The following is a 20163-nucleotide window of genomic DNA, read 5'->3' on the forward strand; positions in this document are numbered from 1 at the left end:
GAATGTCATGCATGGTTTGTTTTAAGTTCCCATGATGCTCTTTGGTGAGAGCAGGTTTCCTCACTTGGTTTTGTTTCACTGTCACACCATCTGTGTTCTGCTTTTCTCCTCAGACTAAATTATTTCGTCAGGAACTCAGCAACATGCAGAGGTGAGTTACGTTTTGATTCTCTTTAGGGCATAACTTCCTATACTGACACTGACTTTAGGAATATGTGATGGTTCTTTAACTAATTGTGTGGAAGTGACTTTTGTAATTATTTGTAATGTGTTCAAAGTTAGGATCAATAAAGGTTAAATGCATTTATTTATATATTCAACATTAAAGTCAGTTGGAATATCTATTTTCTATCATGACATGCAACAAAGCTTCAATACTTGTCTTACTTTTAATTCTACATTTAAATCTAATACTATCTGTAATATATTTGATGCATGACACAGCAGTATTCTTGAATAAAATATCCTTCTGCATTGGTTCTGGTGTACAGCAGTGTTGAATTATGGCATTCCCTTCTTACGCATTTCTGAGGAGAGCCTATCGCTGAAGCACATCACCTGTGAAGTTTTGTCATTGTTCCCTTTGATTGTGTGTTATTAAATTTCATATGTCCGTCGAAAGACGAAAGTCAGGCTTTCTTTTTAAATGAATTCTGTCCACTTCACAGGACAAAGTGGTGGCTCCTCTGGTGGCTGCTCCTGTATTTGGTGTCTCATAAAATAGGCTATGGTCTCAGGAAATGTAGATCCTCTCGACAAAATACAGTTGGAACCTCACCTCAAGCTTATTGTTGTCGATCAAATCCCCAAACTCAAGGTAAAACACTATAAACCCCCCCACACATTAATATTTGGAATATTAACAAATGTTTCTTATTTCAGATCTCGCACTCTGTATGGAGGATCTAAGCAACACTTTGAAAAGAGGAAGAAATTACAACCTAATTGAGTAATTATTGAAATTATATATCAAATTATATTTGTTGTCTTTCTTAATATTTGTTCGAACTCTTTTATAATATTCAGATCTAACATTAAGGCAGTTTGTGGTTTAATAATAAAAAATAATAGATTTTGTGTTATGAGTTATTTTTGCTTGTCCATTTCCACAAGGACCTTGCTGGATTTGGAAGACCTTCTTGAGGAAGTCGACGTGGATAGAAATATGAACATGTATTTCCCACATGCGGTGTTTCTCCTGCAGAAGCCAAATGGCCCCTTTGAAGGCCTGAAAATTCAAGCCAGCCAGAATGAGGTAAAGATGTGTTCGGTCTGAGTTGGAGATTTTAAGCCATGTAGAGAAGGCAACGTCTACCGCTTGTACCTCTTGAGGAATATCTCAACAACCGTTTAATGTGCTGAAATTCTTTAACTTTAGCGCTTTCTAAATGATGAGTAGCTCTCTGGTGATCCTATGACTCCTCTCTGTAATTCCACCGTGAGATTAAAGCTTCTAGCGAAAAGTCTCATACCATCATGTTTCATTTTGCATATTGACTTGCTAATACTAACGTGGTGTCCATACTCAACATCAGCCATTTTCTCTCATTGTGAGCATATTTGCATGCAGACATTTGCATTTAGTGCAACTTTACTGAAGTTCAGCCGGTTCTAGGAAATTATTGTTTAATATAAATACCTGTTTTGTAACAGATACAAGGTTTTATGTGTTTAGCCATCAGGTAGTGTACTTCATTAGTTGATGTAAAATACAAATGTATATGAATGTATCGGAATGAGTTTCATATACATACAAAAATGTATTTCTCTTCTTGTTTTTGGCACCTTGCTTCTGATTTATAGTCATCGTCAGACGGGAATATCACCAACGCCCAAGTGAATGTTCAACTGCCTAGAGAGTTGGATGCTGGACCAAAGAACTCAATTGCATTTTGCCTGCTTACCTGGCCGGAAACAAATATGGTCAGAGATACAAATACACAAACATATGTAAAATGTAGCAGAGAAGCATCTGAATTGCTATTTAACACTATATATTCTATGGAGGACCATACATGACTTAAGTATAAATAAATAAATAAATGTATAAATAAATACAAAATAAACAAATAAATGAATAAATAAAAAAGGAAATGAATAAATAAATACACAAATAAATAAAAACAGTGATAAATAACAGAAATGTATAAATAAATGTCCACATTTACATATTTATTTATTTCCACATTTCTGTGTTCGTATGCTAATTAGAAAGGCGGGCCTAGGCGCAGTCTCATGCAGGATTGGTCACAGGAGTGTAATGATCCAGCCCTTCTACTTCTGCCTCTCGATGATGACTGGTGTTCAGTAGCTGTTTGCAGCGTTGAGCCAGTTCACACTTAAAATTAACTAGGTAAAGTTCAGAGGGTTAGTTAAGGTTATTTTTTTGGGGATGATTTAGGAGTCAGTAGTTCTGAGTGTGAGCGTCACGTCTGGTGTTGTACTGTGCACAATGAGTGAGCCAAGAGGAGGAGGAAACAGAAACTCCAGCTCAGTACAAACCACCTGCAGCTTCTGCTCTGCCCATGAAGCAGCTGATGTGACCAGAGAAGCTCTGTGTTTCCACTGTTCTACAAATTCACTGAGCGGCTGCTTCACGGTGACTTAGCGAAGTCCGTATGCTAATGACTTAGCGAATTAGCATACGTACACAGAAATGTGGAAATAAATAAATGTGGAAATAAATAAATGTGGAAATATATTTAAGACATTTATTTACACTTTTCTGTATTTATTTCTGTATTTATTTATTTATTTATTTCTGTAATTATTTATTTATTCCCTTTTTTATTTATTCATTTATTTCTGTATTTATTTATACATTTATTTATTTATTTACACTTAAGTCACGTATGGTCCTCTATTTCAGTTCGAGATTTAGGTAGCATCAATTATCTAGAAAAATCAATATCGGTTTTTAAATAGAGGCTTTAAATTGTTTTGCCCAGTTGTTGATAGTTTGTTTCATCATTTCATTTAATTTTTGTAATTAATAATAATTCCAAATATCGCCACATAATGTTGCAGACACTTAGGATACTTATACCTGCTTTGTAAAACAAAGAGAAATCCATTTTGATATCACAAATATAGTGTTGGTAGTTTTTTCAATAAGCGAATGGCTCAGTCAACATTTTTGCGTAATTGTCCAACAACCACACAGACACATCTTTCATGAAAGAGGTGTCAGTTTGTAACAAGCTGCAATATCGCCTAATGCAGTCATAGATTTTTTTGTAAGGGGAACCAACTGTTCTTTGTTCTTCTCTGCTGCAGTGACTTGCAAAATGTAACTGAATACAAGATCAGGAAAGGTACTACATCTGTTAGCACCAGTGAATGTAAACCACAACTTCTCCCTAGAATGACAGCTGATATGAAACAGTGTGACAAGATGACTTTTTCCCTCTGACACAGGGTAGTGATAAACTGTCAAACTCATGGACTGTATGTTGTACTTTAGACGACATCGGGAGCCTCAGATGAACTGTATAAGAACACAATGGTTGGCCTGAGTGTGCGTCATAAGAAGATTTCAGGACTACAGGAACCGGTCAACATCACCATGAATCTTAATATCGGCATAAATGTAACTATATAACTTCATTTCACAGATTTCAGTTACTTTGATCTGGCTGCTGCATTGGCCTATAATCAAATACAGCATATATTTGTTTATATTTGTATATGAGTAAAAGCATCAATGTGGACATTATTAACCTAATGTGAACCTGGTTTGTCATCCTCAAAGGAGACCCGAGTCCCCAGGTGTGTGTTTTACGATGTCACAACACGTGGTGAGTAAACAAGCATCACATCAGAAATAAGTATTAACAACCCGACAATTATTTCTTCATGTTATATGTAGAGCTGACACACAATTTTTCATATGCATAATGGGTGGGTCTGTCTCTGTTTGACTTGGCAGCATATAGCAGTAGTGGCTGTGTAACCCTTTGGGAGCGTGGTCAGGAACACATCACCTGCTCCTGTGATCACCTCACATACTTCGGCGTGCTCATGGTAGGAGAGACATTCACAACAAAGTGACTGGTACCTCGTCGTGGCTGCATTCCTGCAGCAAAACATTTCTACATATTATATATTGTGAAACATATAATAAATACAGTAAATTGACTATTAAAAACTAGCATGGTGAGAAATCACAAACGTTTGGCACAACAGAGGATACTTAACTTGAACCACAGTGTTGTACTCTAAAAAAGAACAAATAGAGTATATAATGAGCCACCATGGGACATGACTCCTACATCATCTAAAACAATACCAAGTGAAACTATATGATCTGCATTTTAGTGCACACTGTGATAAAGATGATTTTGTAGAGAATATACAGTTTATTATGTCATCAATTCTGTTGTGTTCTACAGCTTAACAGCGTCCATTTCTCTGTAGTATTTTGCATTTCAATCTTACCACAGTGTCATTCTTGACTCCAGCACTAGAGGAAGGAAGAGTTAGAAGATGAATCAAGTTCCACACAGTTTTTCTACAAAAGCAGAAATACAACACTATAAAGCCTAATTACTCGTGATCTTGCATTGAACTAATCACTTATGTAACAAATTAAGTATTGATAGCAAAATCCACAAATTACTCACTATGTCAAAGTTTACCTATGCAATCTTTACAGTGTTATTTACCATGCATTGTATTGATCATATAGCTATTTTTCACTTATTAATACTAAACCAAAAAGGGGTACTTGCAATTCTGATAGAGGTTATGATATTTAAAAAGAAATAAATAATGAGCAAAAAGAGAAGAAACAGATTATGTCCTTAAACAGGAAATTGTAATCATCATATTTGCTATCAAGATCAGATTGGTCATTAAGTAACTCAAACCTCTGGTGTCCAGGAAATATATAGAGAATATAAAGTTTTGAATCTAAAAAAAAGTCAATCGAAATCTATACTATCATACTTTGATCTCTTTTTTGGCATATTTCCAGTGATCTAAGATTAATCCCAGAATATATGAGTAAAAACACACAGCACATTCCCTCATATTACATGCATTCCATATGAAAATTCCTGAGATTTCATATAAATGCAAGGTGGCAGAAGAGTTGGTTTTCCCAATGTTATGTATGTTTCAGATGGAAGTGGGAAACGTAACTTAAAAGCCATGATAGAATTTGTATGTAAATCTTAATATCCAATATGCCTAGTGATGGGAAGTTACTGGAATAAAAAAAAAAGCAGCATATAAGATAAAATGTAAAAAAAACACAAGCAAACACCTTAAACAATTATATAAAATCTTTAAATACAATACAGTATTTAGATCATTTAACTGAGTAACGGTACGCCTTGGTGAATAATCTGATCCAAAATCGAGTGTCTTCATTTACATGACAGATTAAATGGAATAATAGAAATACAGCAAGTCAAAATTCCTGTGTATTTTCTCCACAGGTGTCTGCTCCCCTTACAGACTTGGACCAAGAGATCCTGACATATATTAGTCAGATTGGCTGTAGTCTTTCTGTCATTGCCCTGGTCTTCACTGTTTTAATCTTCATCACAAACAGGTTATTTACTCTTCCTTTATCTCCTCGTGTTTCAGTGTCCTTTATCCCTTCTTACGTTTAATCTATCCTTCCCTATTACATGTTTTGAGTGACAGTTGCATTCCTCTGTCCTTGCTTCCAACACGTCTTAGGTTCTTCCACTATACTCTCCCTCCCTGTTAATCTTTTTCTTCATCTCCACTATTCCTTTCTTTCACCACTTTCTGAATTTTGTTGCCAGACGTGTTTATATATACGGTAATGCTGAACCCAGATAATTTCTCCTGTGTTTGACAGAAAGCTCAGAGAAGATGTCTCCATGAAGATCCATGTCAACCTGGCCATTGCGCTGATTTTGCTCAACCTACATTTCCTCCCCAGTCATATAGTGGCAGCACAGTCCTCCACCGGGCTTTGCCTGTACATGGCTCTATTTCTTCATTACTCCCTGCTGGCCACATTCAGCTGGATGGCCTTGGAGGGTTTCCACATCTACCTTCTCATAGTCAAAGTCTTCAATATCTATATCAAGAAATACATGCTCAAACTCGCTCTCGTAGGTTGGGGTGAGTAGAATTACCAGGGCTCAGGACCTACACCATCAGTTTAAAAAAAAATTGGGGGAATGCACATTTAAGTGGAAGAATTAATTAATTTCTCAAAGGTTCAATATGTGCGATTTAGGTGAAGGGTTCTATTGGAAAAAATGTGATAATGCTTTCACTACTGAATTTCTTCTAAATTGTACAAATTCTAGTTATTTTACCCTAGAATGAGGCCTTTATATTAAAATATTTTATATTTACAATGTGAGCTTGTCCTCTTAAGGGAGGCTGCTATATTTTTTTAAATAACTTGACAAACTATACAACCTTTTTAATTTGTATAACAAGTGGAGGCTGCAGGCTCTCTTTCATGTTTGGAACGGGAGGGGGAGATGAGGGGTATTCAGCTGCAACATGCAAATCCACCACTAGATGTCACTAAATCCTGCACACTGAACCTTTAATCTTTGTGTTACCTGCAGGTATTCCTGCAATCATTGTGGCCCTGGTGGTCATCATAGACAGAGACGCCTATGGTCACGTTGCTTTGAACTCATCTAAACCCAACAGCACTGCAATGTAAGAGAGAAGTGGGACACATTTGCATGTGTAATCTAGAATAATAATTTGCATACAGAGTTTCTGTGTGTTTAACATTCAAATTAACAACAGAAGCAGAAATTCAATTTTTCTGGGTACAAAACTTGTGTGTCAGAGCTCATCCCCCTCAGCTCAATATATCCCTAGAGAAAATCTCTAGGGGTATATTTCATGGCATTTAGTGACATCTATAGTCACCTGAATCTTTAGTCTCATTTAAATTACAGATTATTAGATTTTTCAGCATATGAGCTAAAATTGCTATTATATTCCTTCTCTTCACAGATGCTATATTGCCAACGACATAGTAAAAGTGGTGACTACAATGGGAGTATTTGGCTTGGTGTTCATCTTTAACATGATCATGTTTGGGTTGACAGTCAGACGTGTTGTGAGTCTCCACCATAGTAAAGAGGTACGGGTCAATCTGCACTTCTACGTTTACTTTTCTGCCATATTTATTCACTAGACTTTTTAAATGTTATCTTTTGAGGGGAGCATTAAAACGCCACATATGGTAACATATGCAGTGAATCCCTTTTATGTTGCAGCCTCATGATCCTAAAGCCTCAAATCATATTGACATTCAGATCCTTGACACTTCTGTGGAGACACAGATCTGGGGAAGGCAAAACAATTCTGCTCCAATAGAGGTTCTCAATAGCCTCTGTGATTCTAATACGACGAACCCGATGGTCAATCTGGCTGAGCTCCACTGGTCTTACGTGACAGAAGCCTGACAGAAGCATCTCCTTCACATGAGACATGAAAGTCCAGAATGTGAGATTCTCTGGTCTGATCACACCAAGCTTGAACTGTTTGGCCTTGGTTCTAATTGGCATATATGGAGGTAACCAGGCACTACTTCACCTTTCCAATACCATCCAAACAGGAGAGCATGGTGGTGGCAGCATCATGCTGTTTTTAGAGGCAGGGACAGAGACTGGTCAGGGTTGAGTGAAAGCTCTAAATCCACATGTGCAAAGCTGGTCAGGTCACGTAGAAAAATACTCTGTGCTCTAATCACTGCCAGAGCTGCTTCAACCAATTACTGAGTAAAGGGTCTGAATACCTATGTCAAAAATAGGTCTTACATACGTATGTAAATGTGTCTAAATAAATGATCAATATCCTTTTTAATCAATATACATACATCAGGTTGTTCAAGCTTTGCTGTTGCGACAACCTTAAATTCATGTTAGGTTGATTGAATATGTTACATTTAAATCACAACTGTCACTCTTAAAATGTATTTATTATTATCTGATTATTCTCAGTTTTTAATGGTTCAATCTGCCAGACAACAAACATTTCATGGTCTCTAACTGGTGTTTTCTGATCTTTTATTAACTGACAGTTTGGGACGATTGACTTTGACAGAGCCAAGCGAGACACCTGTACCCTGCTGGGTGTCACCACTCTGCTCGGCCTCACCTGGGGCCTGGTCTTATTTTCATTTGGCTCCCTGACGGTCCCTGGCCTCTACCTCTTCTGCATCCTGAACTCACTGCAAGGTCAGCACATCCACTGTCCACATGCTCGATTACAGGGTGATGTTACTGCAAATATGACAGACCATGCAATGTTGACATTAACACTTGCAAACTGATGTTATTACAGGAAAAAGGAAAAAGTTCACCAGAAGTCACACCTGCATTGTAATGAATTCATGTTGATTTTACTTGCTGTGGAAACTGGACTGACGTGCAACAGTTAGATGTTTATCATTGGCACATTTGAATGATTTGCATCATACCTGTGTCATCTCTTCTTGTGCCTGCTCTAATACTTTACTTCTCTTCCCCTCCTTTGACTCACACAGGTGTCTTCATCTTCCTGTGGTCTGTGATGTCTTTGAGAAAGCACAGAAAGTCAGCGACTGTGAGCGTAACACAAAGCACCAAAAGCTAAGGCCGAAGGATATAGCAAGATGTGTGTGGGGTGTGTGTGTTTGTGCGTGTGTGTATGTGTGTGTGTTTGTGTGTGTGTGTGTGTGTGTGTGTGTGCGTGTGTGTGTCTGTGTGTAATACTGAAATAATTTAACAAATGTACATACTGAAATCCACTCATGTAAGTGATTTGATGTTTAATTATGAAATTCAATATCTCAGTTTCCATACAGTTTTAAAGCTTTGTCATTAACATACCCTGTTGTGCTTATACTCTATGGTGAGGTGTTTACTTAGCCATCCATTGGGCAAAACAGTTTGAAGTAAAGAAGTTAATAAGATGTACAACTAAAAGGAAGTGCCAATGCTTGCTTGTTGTGGGAACGGTTGGGTTTCTATAAATATATCTCTTGCAATGACAGTGTATATCTTCATGCAGTTTCCATGTCACTTTCAAACATTACAAATTGATTAAAAGCTTTCAACAAATCTGATATTTAACAAGAGCTTCATCATGTCTTTTTACATATATTTCTGTTGAAGTAGAGCATTTTACAAACTCACCTACAGTGACATTGTTGCCCTCATAAATGAATATTGCATATAGCTCCAGCACGGCGATCACATGCACTATTGTATTTTATGTAAAGCATGAGGTCATGAGTATCACTTGATAAGGTTTGTCAGGTTCACCCTGTTCACTTCAGATGTAAGGAGAGGACGACTCTGTGTCAACTCAGTGTTCATGTAAGTCTTTTATTATAACTAACATGAGGCATTAATGGGATTCTAGTGTGAAATTAACTGTCAAATATTTTGGTTTAATGACTCTACACAGATAATGTGATCATTGTAATTAGTTTAACAGATAATGGGTTCAAATGTAAACTGTGAGACTTTCATTCATTGCATTAATCCAACATTCAGAGGAAGCACAATGGTTCCCTTACTACTGATACTGCTGCTTCCAAACTCACTGGCTGATCAAGGTAAGAATCCTTGCTTGTCTAATAGAAAGTAATACATCTGTTAACAATTTACAGAAATGTATATTATTTATTGATTTATATTTTTGGGGAAACAAATGTTTTTACTTGCTACAAACTTGTACGAATTGTGGACATGGAACTAATAAAGTTTAACTTGAATAGCAATCAGTCTGGAACATATCTCAATGAAGGCCGCACGGTCCCCTCTTGAAACCGGATTTGTATTCATAAGATTTGGATTTTCGACTGGATCTTTACCAAATTGCAAATGTTACTCTCGTGTTGAGATTCCATAATCAGATAAGATTCCTGTTTACAGCAGAAAGAATGAAACAGACGGCAGGTGCTTCTGTGCAGTGCAGCTTCGCTCAGTAGAATTTATTCACAAATATTCAAATAATAATTTTGCATTCAATATAATTATGTATTCAAATGTTATCTTAACATTACAAATACACAAATATATATTTAACTCTGTCTCTACCCTTCTTTCTAACAGCTCAAAACAAAACCCACATTCTCAACTTCTCTATTCAGTGAATTTGGGTGTGATATTATATCACTGACATTCTCGTTCAGCCTATTAACTGTGTTATTCTAAATGTTCACAACTGTTGACGAATACACATTACCTGGAAATATTTCCCTATTTTAATCTCACCTATATGGTGCAAATAAAGCAGTGTAATACTGAAAATATACAAAATAAATTAACACAATGCTACGATGTATATTAACAATACAAAACCCAAGACTTCAACAACTTTTTTACAGAGTATATGTTTGTTTTGTTACCAACTTGTATAACCAGAAAACCATCATCAAACCACATATACACGACAAATATTCTCACACAATCAATCTCACAAATGTATGACATTATTGACATTTAACACAGCACCAACCTGTATAAACAGGAAAAATAATGAGACAGACGGCAGGTGCTTCTGACCAGTGCAGCTTTGCTCAGTAGAATTAGGAAGTGAACGTAAAATCCGTGAGAGAAGCACAGCACCACACTGCCTCCTACTGGCAACACTGAGAAACTCTAAATAGGTTATACACAAAAAATAAGGGTTAAGAGAACTACCATAAGCACATAACATTATGGCTCAAATTAACACATTCATTTCACAGAACTAACATTAACCAAAATATCGACAAATAACGGTGGCCCTGAGAGCTCAACGAACAGCAACTTAAGAAAACACATGCAAGTTGACAAAACACAAGCAAAGTAAGAAAACATCTTCATCAATTTCACAACACAACACAACACATTACATAAACGCGCTGCAAATAGACAAACGCGCTACATGGATATCTGAAAAGGCTTTAATATGTGTGTGTTTGGGCATAACATTTTACCACACAATGAAGCAGCCACTAAATCATTAAATATGTTATTTCCTGCGTCACACTGTCCTTTGTGGTATTTGTGTTCTGTTTTTGTCTCTCTGTTCTGTTTAGTTTGCATCAACATTACAAACGTTTACAACATGGACATCACCGTAACAAACGCTACAATCGTTGTTGACCGGTCCAGTAATGTGAAATGCAGCGTGGGTGCTGATGGATGCATCTTTGTATGCACGTTCAACACGACATCGTTCAATGGATCGTCTGTTTGCTTGGAAGCCACAGTGAAAAAATACCCTTTCAAGGTTGATTACATCATACAACAGTGTAAGTAAACTGGCTCTAGAGAAGACTGCTGACTCTGTATAGAGCTGTTAAAGGGTGGGCAGCACTGCCACGTACAGTATGAGGTGCAAACACACGAGCACACACACATACACACACACACACATGTATCTCTGATGGAGTCAGAAAGTGTTCACCGATACATCAGCTGAATCAAATTGATGGAAATCTGCACAGTGTGATTTTATGTGTGCATCTAATGTGTGAATCTTGTATTTCTTCACAGACAGCAACTGTACACGATACTTGTGCAATGAGAGCGATATCGTGCCATTGATTGGCACTCTGCATACTCCCAGCTCCTATCAGAAGGAAATGATGCAACTCGTATACATCAGAGATTCCTGTCCAGTTCTGTTCGACAATAGTAAAGAAGTTAAGATGGCCTTCATAACGTAAGTGTAATGCTGAAAAGAATAGACTCTTTCATTCGTTCATATTTTTTCTGTATTGTTTTTAGCCCTGCGAGAGTCATGGCCCCTAGGGAAAGCACGTGTTACATATTCAAACCATTTCCCTCTGACATTAGGCTCAGAGCGGGAAACTGGGAAGCAAGCAGCAGTACAACAGAATAATGTTGTACCGCTGTGATCCAGGTGTTGTAGTTGTATAAACACGAAAAGCTAACATTATTTCTTACAATAACTTATATGATTTTAAAGCTGCTTTCAGACATGCAAGTGTGTGAGTGAGATATCCTGGACTGTCCCAAGCTTTTTTCCAGCCAGACCCCTTCAGCAACAGCTCCAAAGAATGTCAGAATGAGTCCTTGTGAGAGAACACAGCAGAATATCCTCGGCAGGATTACCTTAGCAGTGGCTGATCAGTTAGGGACCTGTGAAATCAAAAAGGCTAATCAAATTCCCTATGTTTATATAACATTTAAACCTGGATCACAGCCTCATATGCTCTATGTTGGACAGTCAGTCCAACACGTGGTCCAGATTGAAATAACTCAACAAATAGATTCACGATTCAATACTTTAGTGCCATATTAACAGAGTTGATTGGAATCTTGGCGAACTATTGGATAACTTGACACAAAATCAGGTTTTAACATTCACGGCTCCCAGAGGCTTAATCTTTTTCCCATTGACTTTGTTGCTTTGACTATTTTGTCTTGCATCAACGCGAGGTTGACATTTGTGGTTGTTAATGAAATGTCTCAACCACATCGGGATTCATTGCCATGAAATTTGGTGCACACATTCATGACCCCCTGAGGGTAAATTCTACCATCATCAGGTTAACATGTCATGTCTCAGTTTATGACCACCACCAGTTGGCTATGAAAGGTTAAGAGCAACTTGCCAATACATGCCAACAGATAAACCACGCGCAAGCTGTATCTGCTTTCAGACATTCACTGAGCGCAGTCTCCAGAGTTATTGTATGTTTGAATGCAAATGTCCAAGTGAGAGCCTGTGGAGTTTCTGCTGACTTTCTCCGCCTGGAACCCTGGTACAAAGTCTGCAGAAAGTCTGCAGTGGTCGATGTGAGAACACAGCAGGAGATCCTCCGGATTGAATACGAGCCAGTAGAGGGATGGATTATGCTTCTAACACAGACGCAAAATTCAAGAAATAAAAAAAAGATAAAAAATAAATCAGCAGGGTTACACACGTAGAAGACACAGACAAAGATAAGCAGAAAAGAGATAAAGAAAAACATGGGATATATGAAGCGGAACACTCTACATTCTGCCTTTGCCTGCTGCTCTACCCCTCTTGTGAATCCTGTGGAGGTTTGTTGCTGTTGTGAACTCGTCTGAGCTAAGAACCTCCCGCTGCGTTGAGGGTGTGAAAAATCCAAACTGAGAAAGTTTGGTCATGTCTGAAAGCGGCTTATCTATCATTCATTCATTCTTGGTTGCAGAGCGGAAAAACAAATAATCCACAACATCATCAAAGCATCCAAGTTTGAGACTGAGGGCTCCATACTTTACAACCTGACCGCCTTTTCCCTGGATGTGTTGAATATCAGTGCGGCTAGCCTCAGCTCCTCTGGAGACAGCTGGATCCGGCTGGAAGCTCCACAGGTACACAAGCTGTGATCAAGGTGGCGCTGATGAGTGCAGAGGGAACAATCCTCATTAAGATAGCATGAATTCGGCGAATACGTTAGCTTCTTTGTTACATTATTAGCCTGTTAAAACAAACCTAGTAGACCAATGTTGTGGTTTGCTTGATGAGTTCTTTTGTATGTTGCTTGATCATCTTCTTCTTACATATACCTTTAGCTGTCGCCTCAGATGGTGTCACCTGTCCCTGAGATTTGTATGCCTGTGGGTAGCCTACAATCCATCCAAGATGAGGAGAGGATTATTGGTTTGGTCAGCTACATGCAGCACGGCTCGTTCAAAGTATATATATATATATATATATATAAATATTTTCTCCTGCTTCGTTTATCCTGACACAATTATCTTTATCATATATTATATATAGACAGTTGTGTTTCCTTCTCTTTAGCTTGAACAGGAGGAGTTCTCATCGATGGTTCTCAGGATTGAACTACTGGGTGGACGACGCTTACAGAATCTGCCTGTGCCAATCAATATGACTTTCAGAGCCGCTGCAGACACAGTAAGTCTATGTGTTTATGTTTAATTTATAGTTTGATGGTCAACTGTGGTCCTACAAACACGTATTTATTTGCTGTACAGACTTTGAGGATATGAACGTAACTAATAAGACTGATTTGACTTGATTTGAAATTTGCTGAAAATTAAGTGGTGTTTTCTACCTTTCTTTTGTATTCTAGTAACTTGGTTTAAACTTACTAGCGTGACACAGAACACTTTGGTTTTTAAAAGTAATGAAAATACAAAAAGACTTTCACAGGATTTGATCCCTGCATTGTAGCTCTTGGGTTATTCAGTATTTTGTTTAATGTGTTGGTTAAACTTGTTGAATGGTCTTTATAAAGAATGTGAACTTCAAGGTAGCTCTATATGTTTGTATTTTTACAGAATGACACCCTACTGTGTCACTATTTGGATGAACAAGGTGAGTGTATGATACTTTTTGCTTATAAATTCAAAGTAAAGCACTGGAATTTGGTCAGTATTTAGGATTTACCAACAGCAATATGCAATGAATGCCTTTAAGATTACAGTTTTATACAACACACATCAAAGTTGTAATTGAATGTAAAAATAAAATACTAAAATAGCATTTATAGAGAGAGGTTTAATGAATATACTTTAATTGACAAAAGGTGGTTTTTTTGTATGCCCTTTAATGGGATTGTATTGTCTAACAACAGATGTTGACCTATTGAGCTAAATGTATTTTTCTTGTGCACAGCTTGGCTGTGGAAAACAGATGGATGTCAGACTGTCAGGAACAACCAAAGTTACATTATTTGCAGCTGCAACCATGCAACAGCCTTTGCCGTCCTTCTGGTAAGAGACTCACTTAATTTGACGTTCCTGGTATATAAATCTTAAATCCCTAACTTGGTTCTATATGTTAGCCTGTAACTTGCGAGTGGATCATCACTTTCCCATTTTTTTCTTTAGACAAGACCGAAACAACTTGCAGAGGTCCACTGGAAAATTCTCTCAAACATCAGTTACATAGGCTGCGGCCTGTCTGCCTTCTTCACTGCTTTGTCCATTCTGTGGTACGTCTTTAGTAGGTAGGTCTATTCTTTTCAGTTTATGCAAATACACATCCCCAAAACACTTTATTAAGAACACCACACTAATACAGCTTCTTCATTTGTATTTCTGTATGAGGATTTTCTACTCTCCACAGTTGTAATGAGTGGTTATCTGTGTTACCATTACCACTATGTCCCATGAAGTATTTGAACACATTCTCCTTACAGGATCATAAAACAAAATTTTTTAATCCAAGTCACATTCTCTGAGGATTCAGCTTTATTTTATTTTACAACACAACACTGGCTTACAGTCACATTACAGTGGCAACACAACACTGCTGTCACATATCAAGAAACGACATCCAGAATCCTGTCTGATTACCGGCAGCCACCATCTAACCTGCTCCTGTAGATATGTAGATTACTACTGATCTACTTCTCTCTCTTCCTCAGAAACCAAAAAATGGATTTTTCCATTTCTATTCATGTATCTCTGAGCGGAGCCTTATTTCTTCTCAATTCAACCTTCCTGCTGACTGAGTGGGGGGCCAAGGTGGGGGTAGACGGGGTGTGCGTGTTTGTTGCAGCTTTCATGCATTACTCCCTGCTCTGCTGTTTCACCTGGATGGCTATCGAGGCACTTCACCTCTATCTCATGCTAATAAAGGTGTTTAACACCTACTACAAACACTACCTGGTCAAGCTGTCCCTACTTGGATGGGGTGAGTATTGCTTGAGCGCCTATGTGGATTTGCTGTGATGACAACATTGTGACAACAGTCTCAAGGCCAGCGCATGGTTCTGCAACTGCGGCTGCGGCTTTTAACGCAGTTGTGTCGACGGACTCGTTTAAATTTATGGTTTTCCAAGGGTTGCGCGTGTTGCAAAGCAATTCACCGCCAGAACACTAGGTGGAGTTACGTTTTTAGTTGAAAACGACCTTAGAGACGGCTTCTTTGTGTGTGGCAGTCATCGTCGACTGTTTATTCACATCGCCACTGCTGCTCCTTATAGCCTTTTTCTGGCGGACAAATTTGTCCCCGATCTTCCTCCACAGCTTCGTAGACTCGTCGACCTGCAAAACGACGTTATCCGAGATCTCCTTCCAGGAATTGCATGCCATGTGCGCGTCCTTGTATTCCGTCAATGACGGGTTATACAAGTGGTTATACTTTCGGATCTCTTCTGCCAAACGCTTTTCTATTTGGTCCATATTCGTTCTTCTAATTCTTCCGTGGTTTCTGCTGGTATTATGGGGCATCAAACCGGAAATGTGACTCTGGAAAGGATGTAGTCAGCAGACCTATCACAGCCTTGCGGGTTGCGAGAGGCTTGTGTAGCTTTGTCGTATAGTTACAAAAATTGGGCGAAGCACACAAGAAGGGGTACGCAAGCATGCAAGGGGCACGCAAGGGGCTCTTGCGCTTGCGTGTCCTTGTGTGTCTCTGAAAACGCAGAAGCATGCACCGACCTTAACTGAGAATGCTAACAGGAAACCCCAGACACATGACACAGTAAAAAAAATTAACTTTTTATGAGTAAACTCACAGAATCTCTTTTTGACGAGAGGTGCTGAACCTGGTGTTAGATTGGAGATGATGGGCACAATTGTATTGTTGGTTGTTCGATGCCTTGTTTTACAAAATAAGAAAAGCTGTACCTTTTTTTAATCCTCCCTATATATCATTTCAGGACATTAGAGCACTGTTAATTACTTGGAGCAGTATATAAGGCATATTTAATAAAAAACTGTTATTACTTTCTTTCTCTAGACACAGCACAGTATATAACAATACTGATTTTTATTGAGTTCCTGTCCACTTTATTGATGTCAACAACTTAAAGGTTGATTGTGTAGGATTAGTGACATCTAGTGGTGAAGTTGCAGATTGCAGCTGAATTCCCCCCACTTCAACCTCCCCTTCCACACATGAGAGAGAACCTGTGGTCGCCTTCAGTTGACATAAAAACTCAAAAGGTGTTAATTTGTTCTGTGTGGGCTACTGTAAAAAACATGGCAGCCTCCATAGAGAGGCCCCGTTTCTGATGTAAATATAAAGTACTTAAATATAAAGGCCATTCTAGAGCGAAGATAACAACAAGTAGTACAAATTAGATGAAATACTAGTAAGAAACATCACTAGGATTATTTTATATTCAATATATGCCAATATATCCCTTACACCAATATCTTACGCACTTAACCTTTAAAATACATTAAGCAGTTTAGATGTGAATTGATGTCACCAGCTTAAGTTGACTTAATTTGCCATTTTTTAACAGTAAATGCAACTTATTGGATTTTAGAGTGCACTAGCAATATTTTGGGATTCATAATTTTCTGCCTTAAATTCCCAAATAGCAGGTGTGTGTGTGTGTGTGTGTTTAATTATCAGGGATCCCTGGTGTAATTGTGGCAGTATCGTTGGCAGTGAAGGACGTCAAACAGTTTTATGGAGTTACACAAATGAGCATGGCCGATACAAACCAAACCAATGCCATGTGAGTATATGGTCAATTGTTTTTGACATTATAGTCTTATCATAGTCTATATTTGACCAAATCGATCTAAAAAAACTGACAACTAAACATCAGGCTATTTTAATACATATTTAGCATATCTTAGAAAATATACGTTTATTTTGTATAATTTATTTATAATGTTGTTCTGAATATAACAAACATTTAATTCAGTCAAGACAACTATTAAAGATATTCTCTGATTTATATGAAATATGCTGTATAAATGCTCATAAAACACACTAAACATATAAGTATGTATGTCTTTTATAAAATTTCATATGAAAAAGGTTTTAAGTGTTTTATGTTACACATGGTTACATAAAGTCTAGTTTATGTCAATGAAATAAAGCTGATGCCTGTGACATTGAAATTTAAGGATTTAAATTACATCATTGTTATATAGAAAGGCAATTGCATAATGTAACTTAATTGCTTCTGTTGAATAATGTAAATTATAAGAAAATCAAAATTTCTTAAAATTTTACTTTATGAATGTTCCCCGTATATCCACCGATTATCTGTCTTCTCTGCTATATAATGAGGCAATAAAATGACCTGTGGGTTACTTGTTTTCCCCACAGCTGCTGGATCACAGATGACTCCTTCTTCTATTCCTTGAATCTGGCATATTTCACCCTCACATTCATCTTCAATTCTGGCATACTGATAACAGTGGCCTCAAGGATCTGTAAGTTACAGCCAAGGCTTGGAACAAAGACTGGGGGAAATGCAGGGAGAGACCTAGATACCTGCAAGAATGGCTTCACTGTGATGGGTCTCACCTGCCTGCTGGGGACCACCTGGGGCCTGGCCTTTCTGGGCTCAGGATACGTCAACTACCCCATCCTCTACCTCTTCTGCATCCTGAACTCCACACAAGGTCAGTTTGTATCTGTGTTCTTTGGTTTGAACAGCATTTCTTTCAGAGGGTGTTTGAACTGTATACATGCTATTCAACTGTATTAGGAATATATGGACCTGGTGTGAAGCAGCATTTAAACCCACCGTTTGTGTCTCTTTGTCAAGGTTTCTTTATCTTCTTATGGATCTGTCTGTCCGCAAAGAAGCAGAGGAAGCAAGTAATGGAGGACAAGATGACCTCTGCTACTGTCAACACCTCAGGGATCAAATCGGATTAGACCCCCTTTCATTGCCTGCATTTGTCTGTATGATAAAACCTACCCTGTGATTGTGACTTCCCTAATTGTACCCTTCCATGTAACCTTCTGTCCTTGGACCTCTTCTGTATACATTTTTTTTTATATATATTAACCCTGTAAATTCACAAGCACGATGTAAGCTTCCATTCACATGCAGATGACACACAACTGTTTTTATATCTCTTTTGAGATACTCTGATCAAGTTGATTTTTTGACTTAAAATGCTGGAAGGCTCAACATTTCTTCCAGTTAGATATTGACAAGACTAAGGTCAAGGCTATTGGCCGTGACATTCACTACCCACACTTTAAAGTTAAGCCATGGTGTCATGTTTGTCAATGATCACACCTTAAATATTCATATTCAACACAGTTGTCCAGTTGTTGTTTTCAGAAGGCACTTACACAAATGTATTTATAACACTATACCTCAGTCACAGCTGAGGACCGAGGGTGACCAGACCTTTCTTCTCAGGATTTCCACTGTTTGGAACAACCTCCCTGTCTGACAAACTCCTCATCCTCTTTGAAATCTCTTGTAAATAGTTTTCTCAGATGAATTCATTTCTAACTTTTTAAGTGCATTTATTTACTTCATTTTAATCCAGCTCTGACCTTAATGACTGTTTTTTTCTTTTATTTTGTTTTTACTTACCTTACTCGTAAAGCACCATATAAAATGTTTCCTCCATGCACCTACTTTAAAGGTTCAGTGTGTAAGGTTCAGGTGAAATGGATCTATTGGCAGGAATTCAATTTCAAAATAATCCTATTGATGTTTCTACTAGTGTGTTCATCTAAATTGTACGAATTGTTGTTTTCTTTGCTATGGAATGGGCCCTTTATATTTAAATACTTTATATCTACATCGAGGCCATCATGTTTTATATAGTAGCCCAGACTGGACAAACTAAACACTTATTTAGTTTTTAATACAATTGAAGACTCCGACATGGTTCCTTTTCATGTTTGGAGGAGGATGGTGAGGGGAGAGGTGTTCAGCTGCAACATGAAACTCCAACACTAGATGTCACTTAATTCTACAAACTGATAAACTGATTTAAATCATTGTGTAGTTGATGGCAGTTTTCAATAATAAATATGTGAGACTGATCAAGTGTCAATCGAAGGAAATCATATTAACAACTGAATAATTGTCAATACTGGAATAATACATGTTATATAGTCTTGTAAAAATGTGTAGAACAATTTGTTTAAAAAGGGGAAAAACTACACTTATGTATGTTGTGATGTTGATTCTACTGAATTTTATTTGCATTAAAATCCCCACAGAAGAATTCACGAGTAAGCCAAGTGTGCATTTGCATTGTTAATGTGGGTTGCCAACTTTGTAAAACATTGTGTGCTGCACTTCTGAGTTTCGGTACCTGTTGGCAATGACGTCCGGCCTGTTTCTTATTTATTGCGTAGTAAAAACTTCCTCTTTCTCAAGGGACTGCCAATGTTGGAGATTTTGTCATTTTACAATACAGACATACAAAATTGCAATGGTGGAGAATTACCTTCTTTCGCATGCTGATCCACCACTTATCTATGAGTAGAAACAATAAATTACCTCAACATCAGCAGCTCACAACGATTAGATTA

At 37.7% G+C, this 20163-nt stretch overlaps 2 protein-coding genes across 2 annotated transcripts; both read left to right on the forward strand.

The window, feature by feature from the left end:
• Nucleotides 1-669: 669 nt before the first annotated feature.
• LOC133955161 (adhesion G-protein coupled receptor G1-like) lies at nucleotides 670-9064 on the forward strand. The gene is made up of 13 exons (XM_062389852.1): nucleotides 670-817; nucleotides 883-949; nucleotides 1114-1255; nucleotides 1804-1923; nucleotides 3464-3589; nucleotides 3752-3797; nucleotides 3929-4023; nucleotides 5442-5557; nucleotides 5834-6102; nucleotides 6564-6660; nucleotides 6967-7096; nucleotides 8039-8195; nucleotides 8504-9064. Exons 2-13 carry the CDS (start codon nucleotides 897-899, stop codon nucleotides 8590-8592), a joined length of 1440 nt encoding a protein of 479 aa, XP_062245836.1. The 5' UTR covers nucleotides 670-817; nucleotides 883-896; the 3' UTR covers nucleotides 8593-9064.
• Nucleotides 9065-9421: 357 nt separating this feature from the next.
• LOC133955152 (adhesion G-protein coupled receptor G5-like) lies at nucleotides 9422-20032 on the forward strand. Its single transcript, XM_062389840.1, has 13 exons — nucleotides 9422-9559; nucleotides 11030-11245; nucleotides 11490-11658; nucleotides 13139-13301; nucleotides 13503-13625; nucleotides 13735-13848; nucleotides 14235-14271; nucleotides 14572-14669; nucleotides 14787-14905; nucleotides 15326-15594; nucleotides 17269-17374; nucleotides 17977-18275; nucleotides 18422-20032. The coding sequence occupies exons 1-13, from the start codon at nucleotides 9442-9444 to the stop codon at nucleotides 18532-18534; spliced, it is 1944 nt and encodes a 647-aa protein (XP_062245824.1). The 5' UTR covers nucleotides 9422-9441; the 3' UTR covers nucleotides 18535-20032.
• The last annotated feature ends 131 nt before the right edge of the window (nucleotides 20033-20163 follow it).

The sequence above is a fragment of the Platichthys flesus genome, chromosome 1, assembly GCF_949316205.1.
Source record: "Platichthys flesus chromosome 1, fPlaFle2.1, whole genome shotgun sequence".
Classification (NCBI taxonomy): domain Eukaryota; kingdom Metazoa; phylum Chordata; class Actinopteri; order Pleuronectiformes; family Pleuronectidae; genus Platichthys; species Platichthys flesus.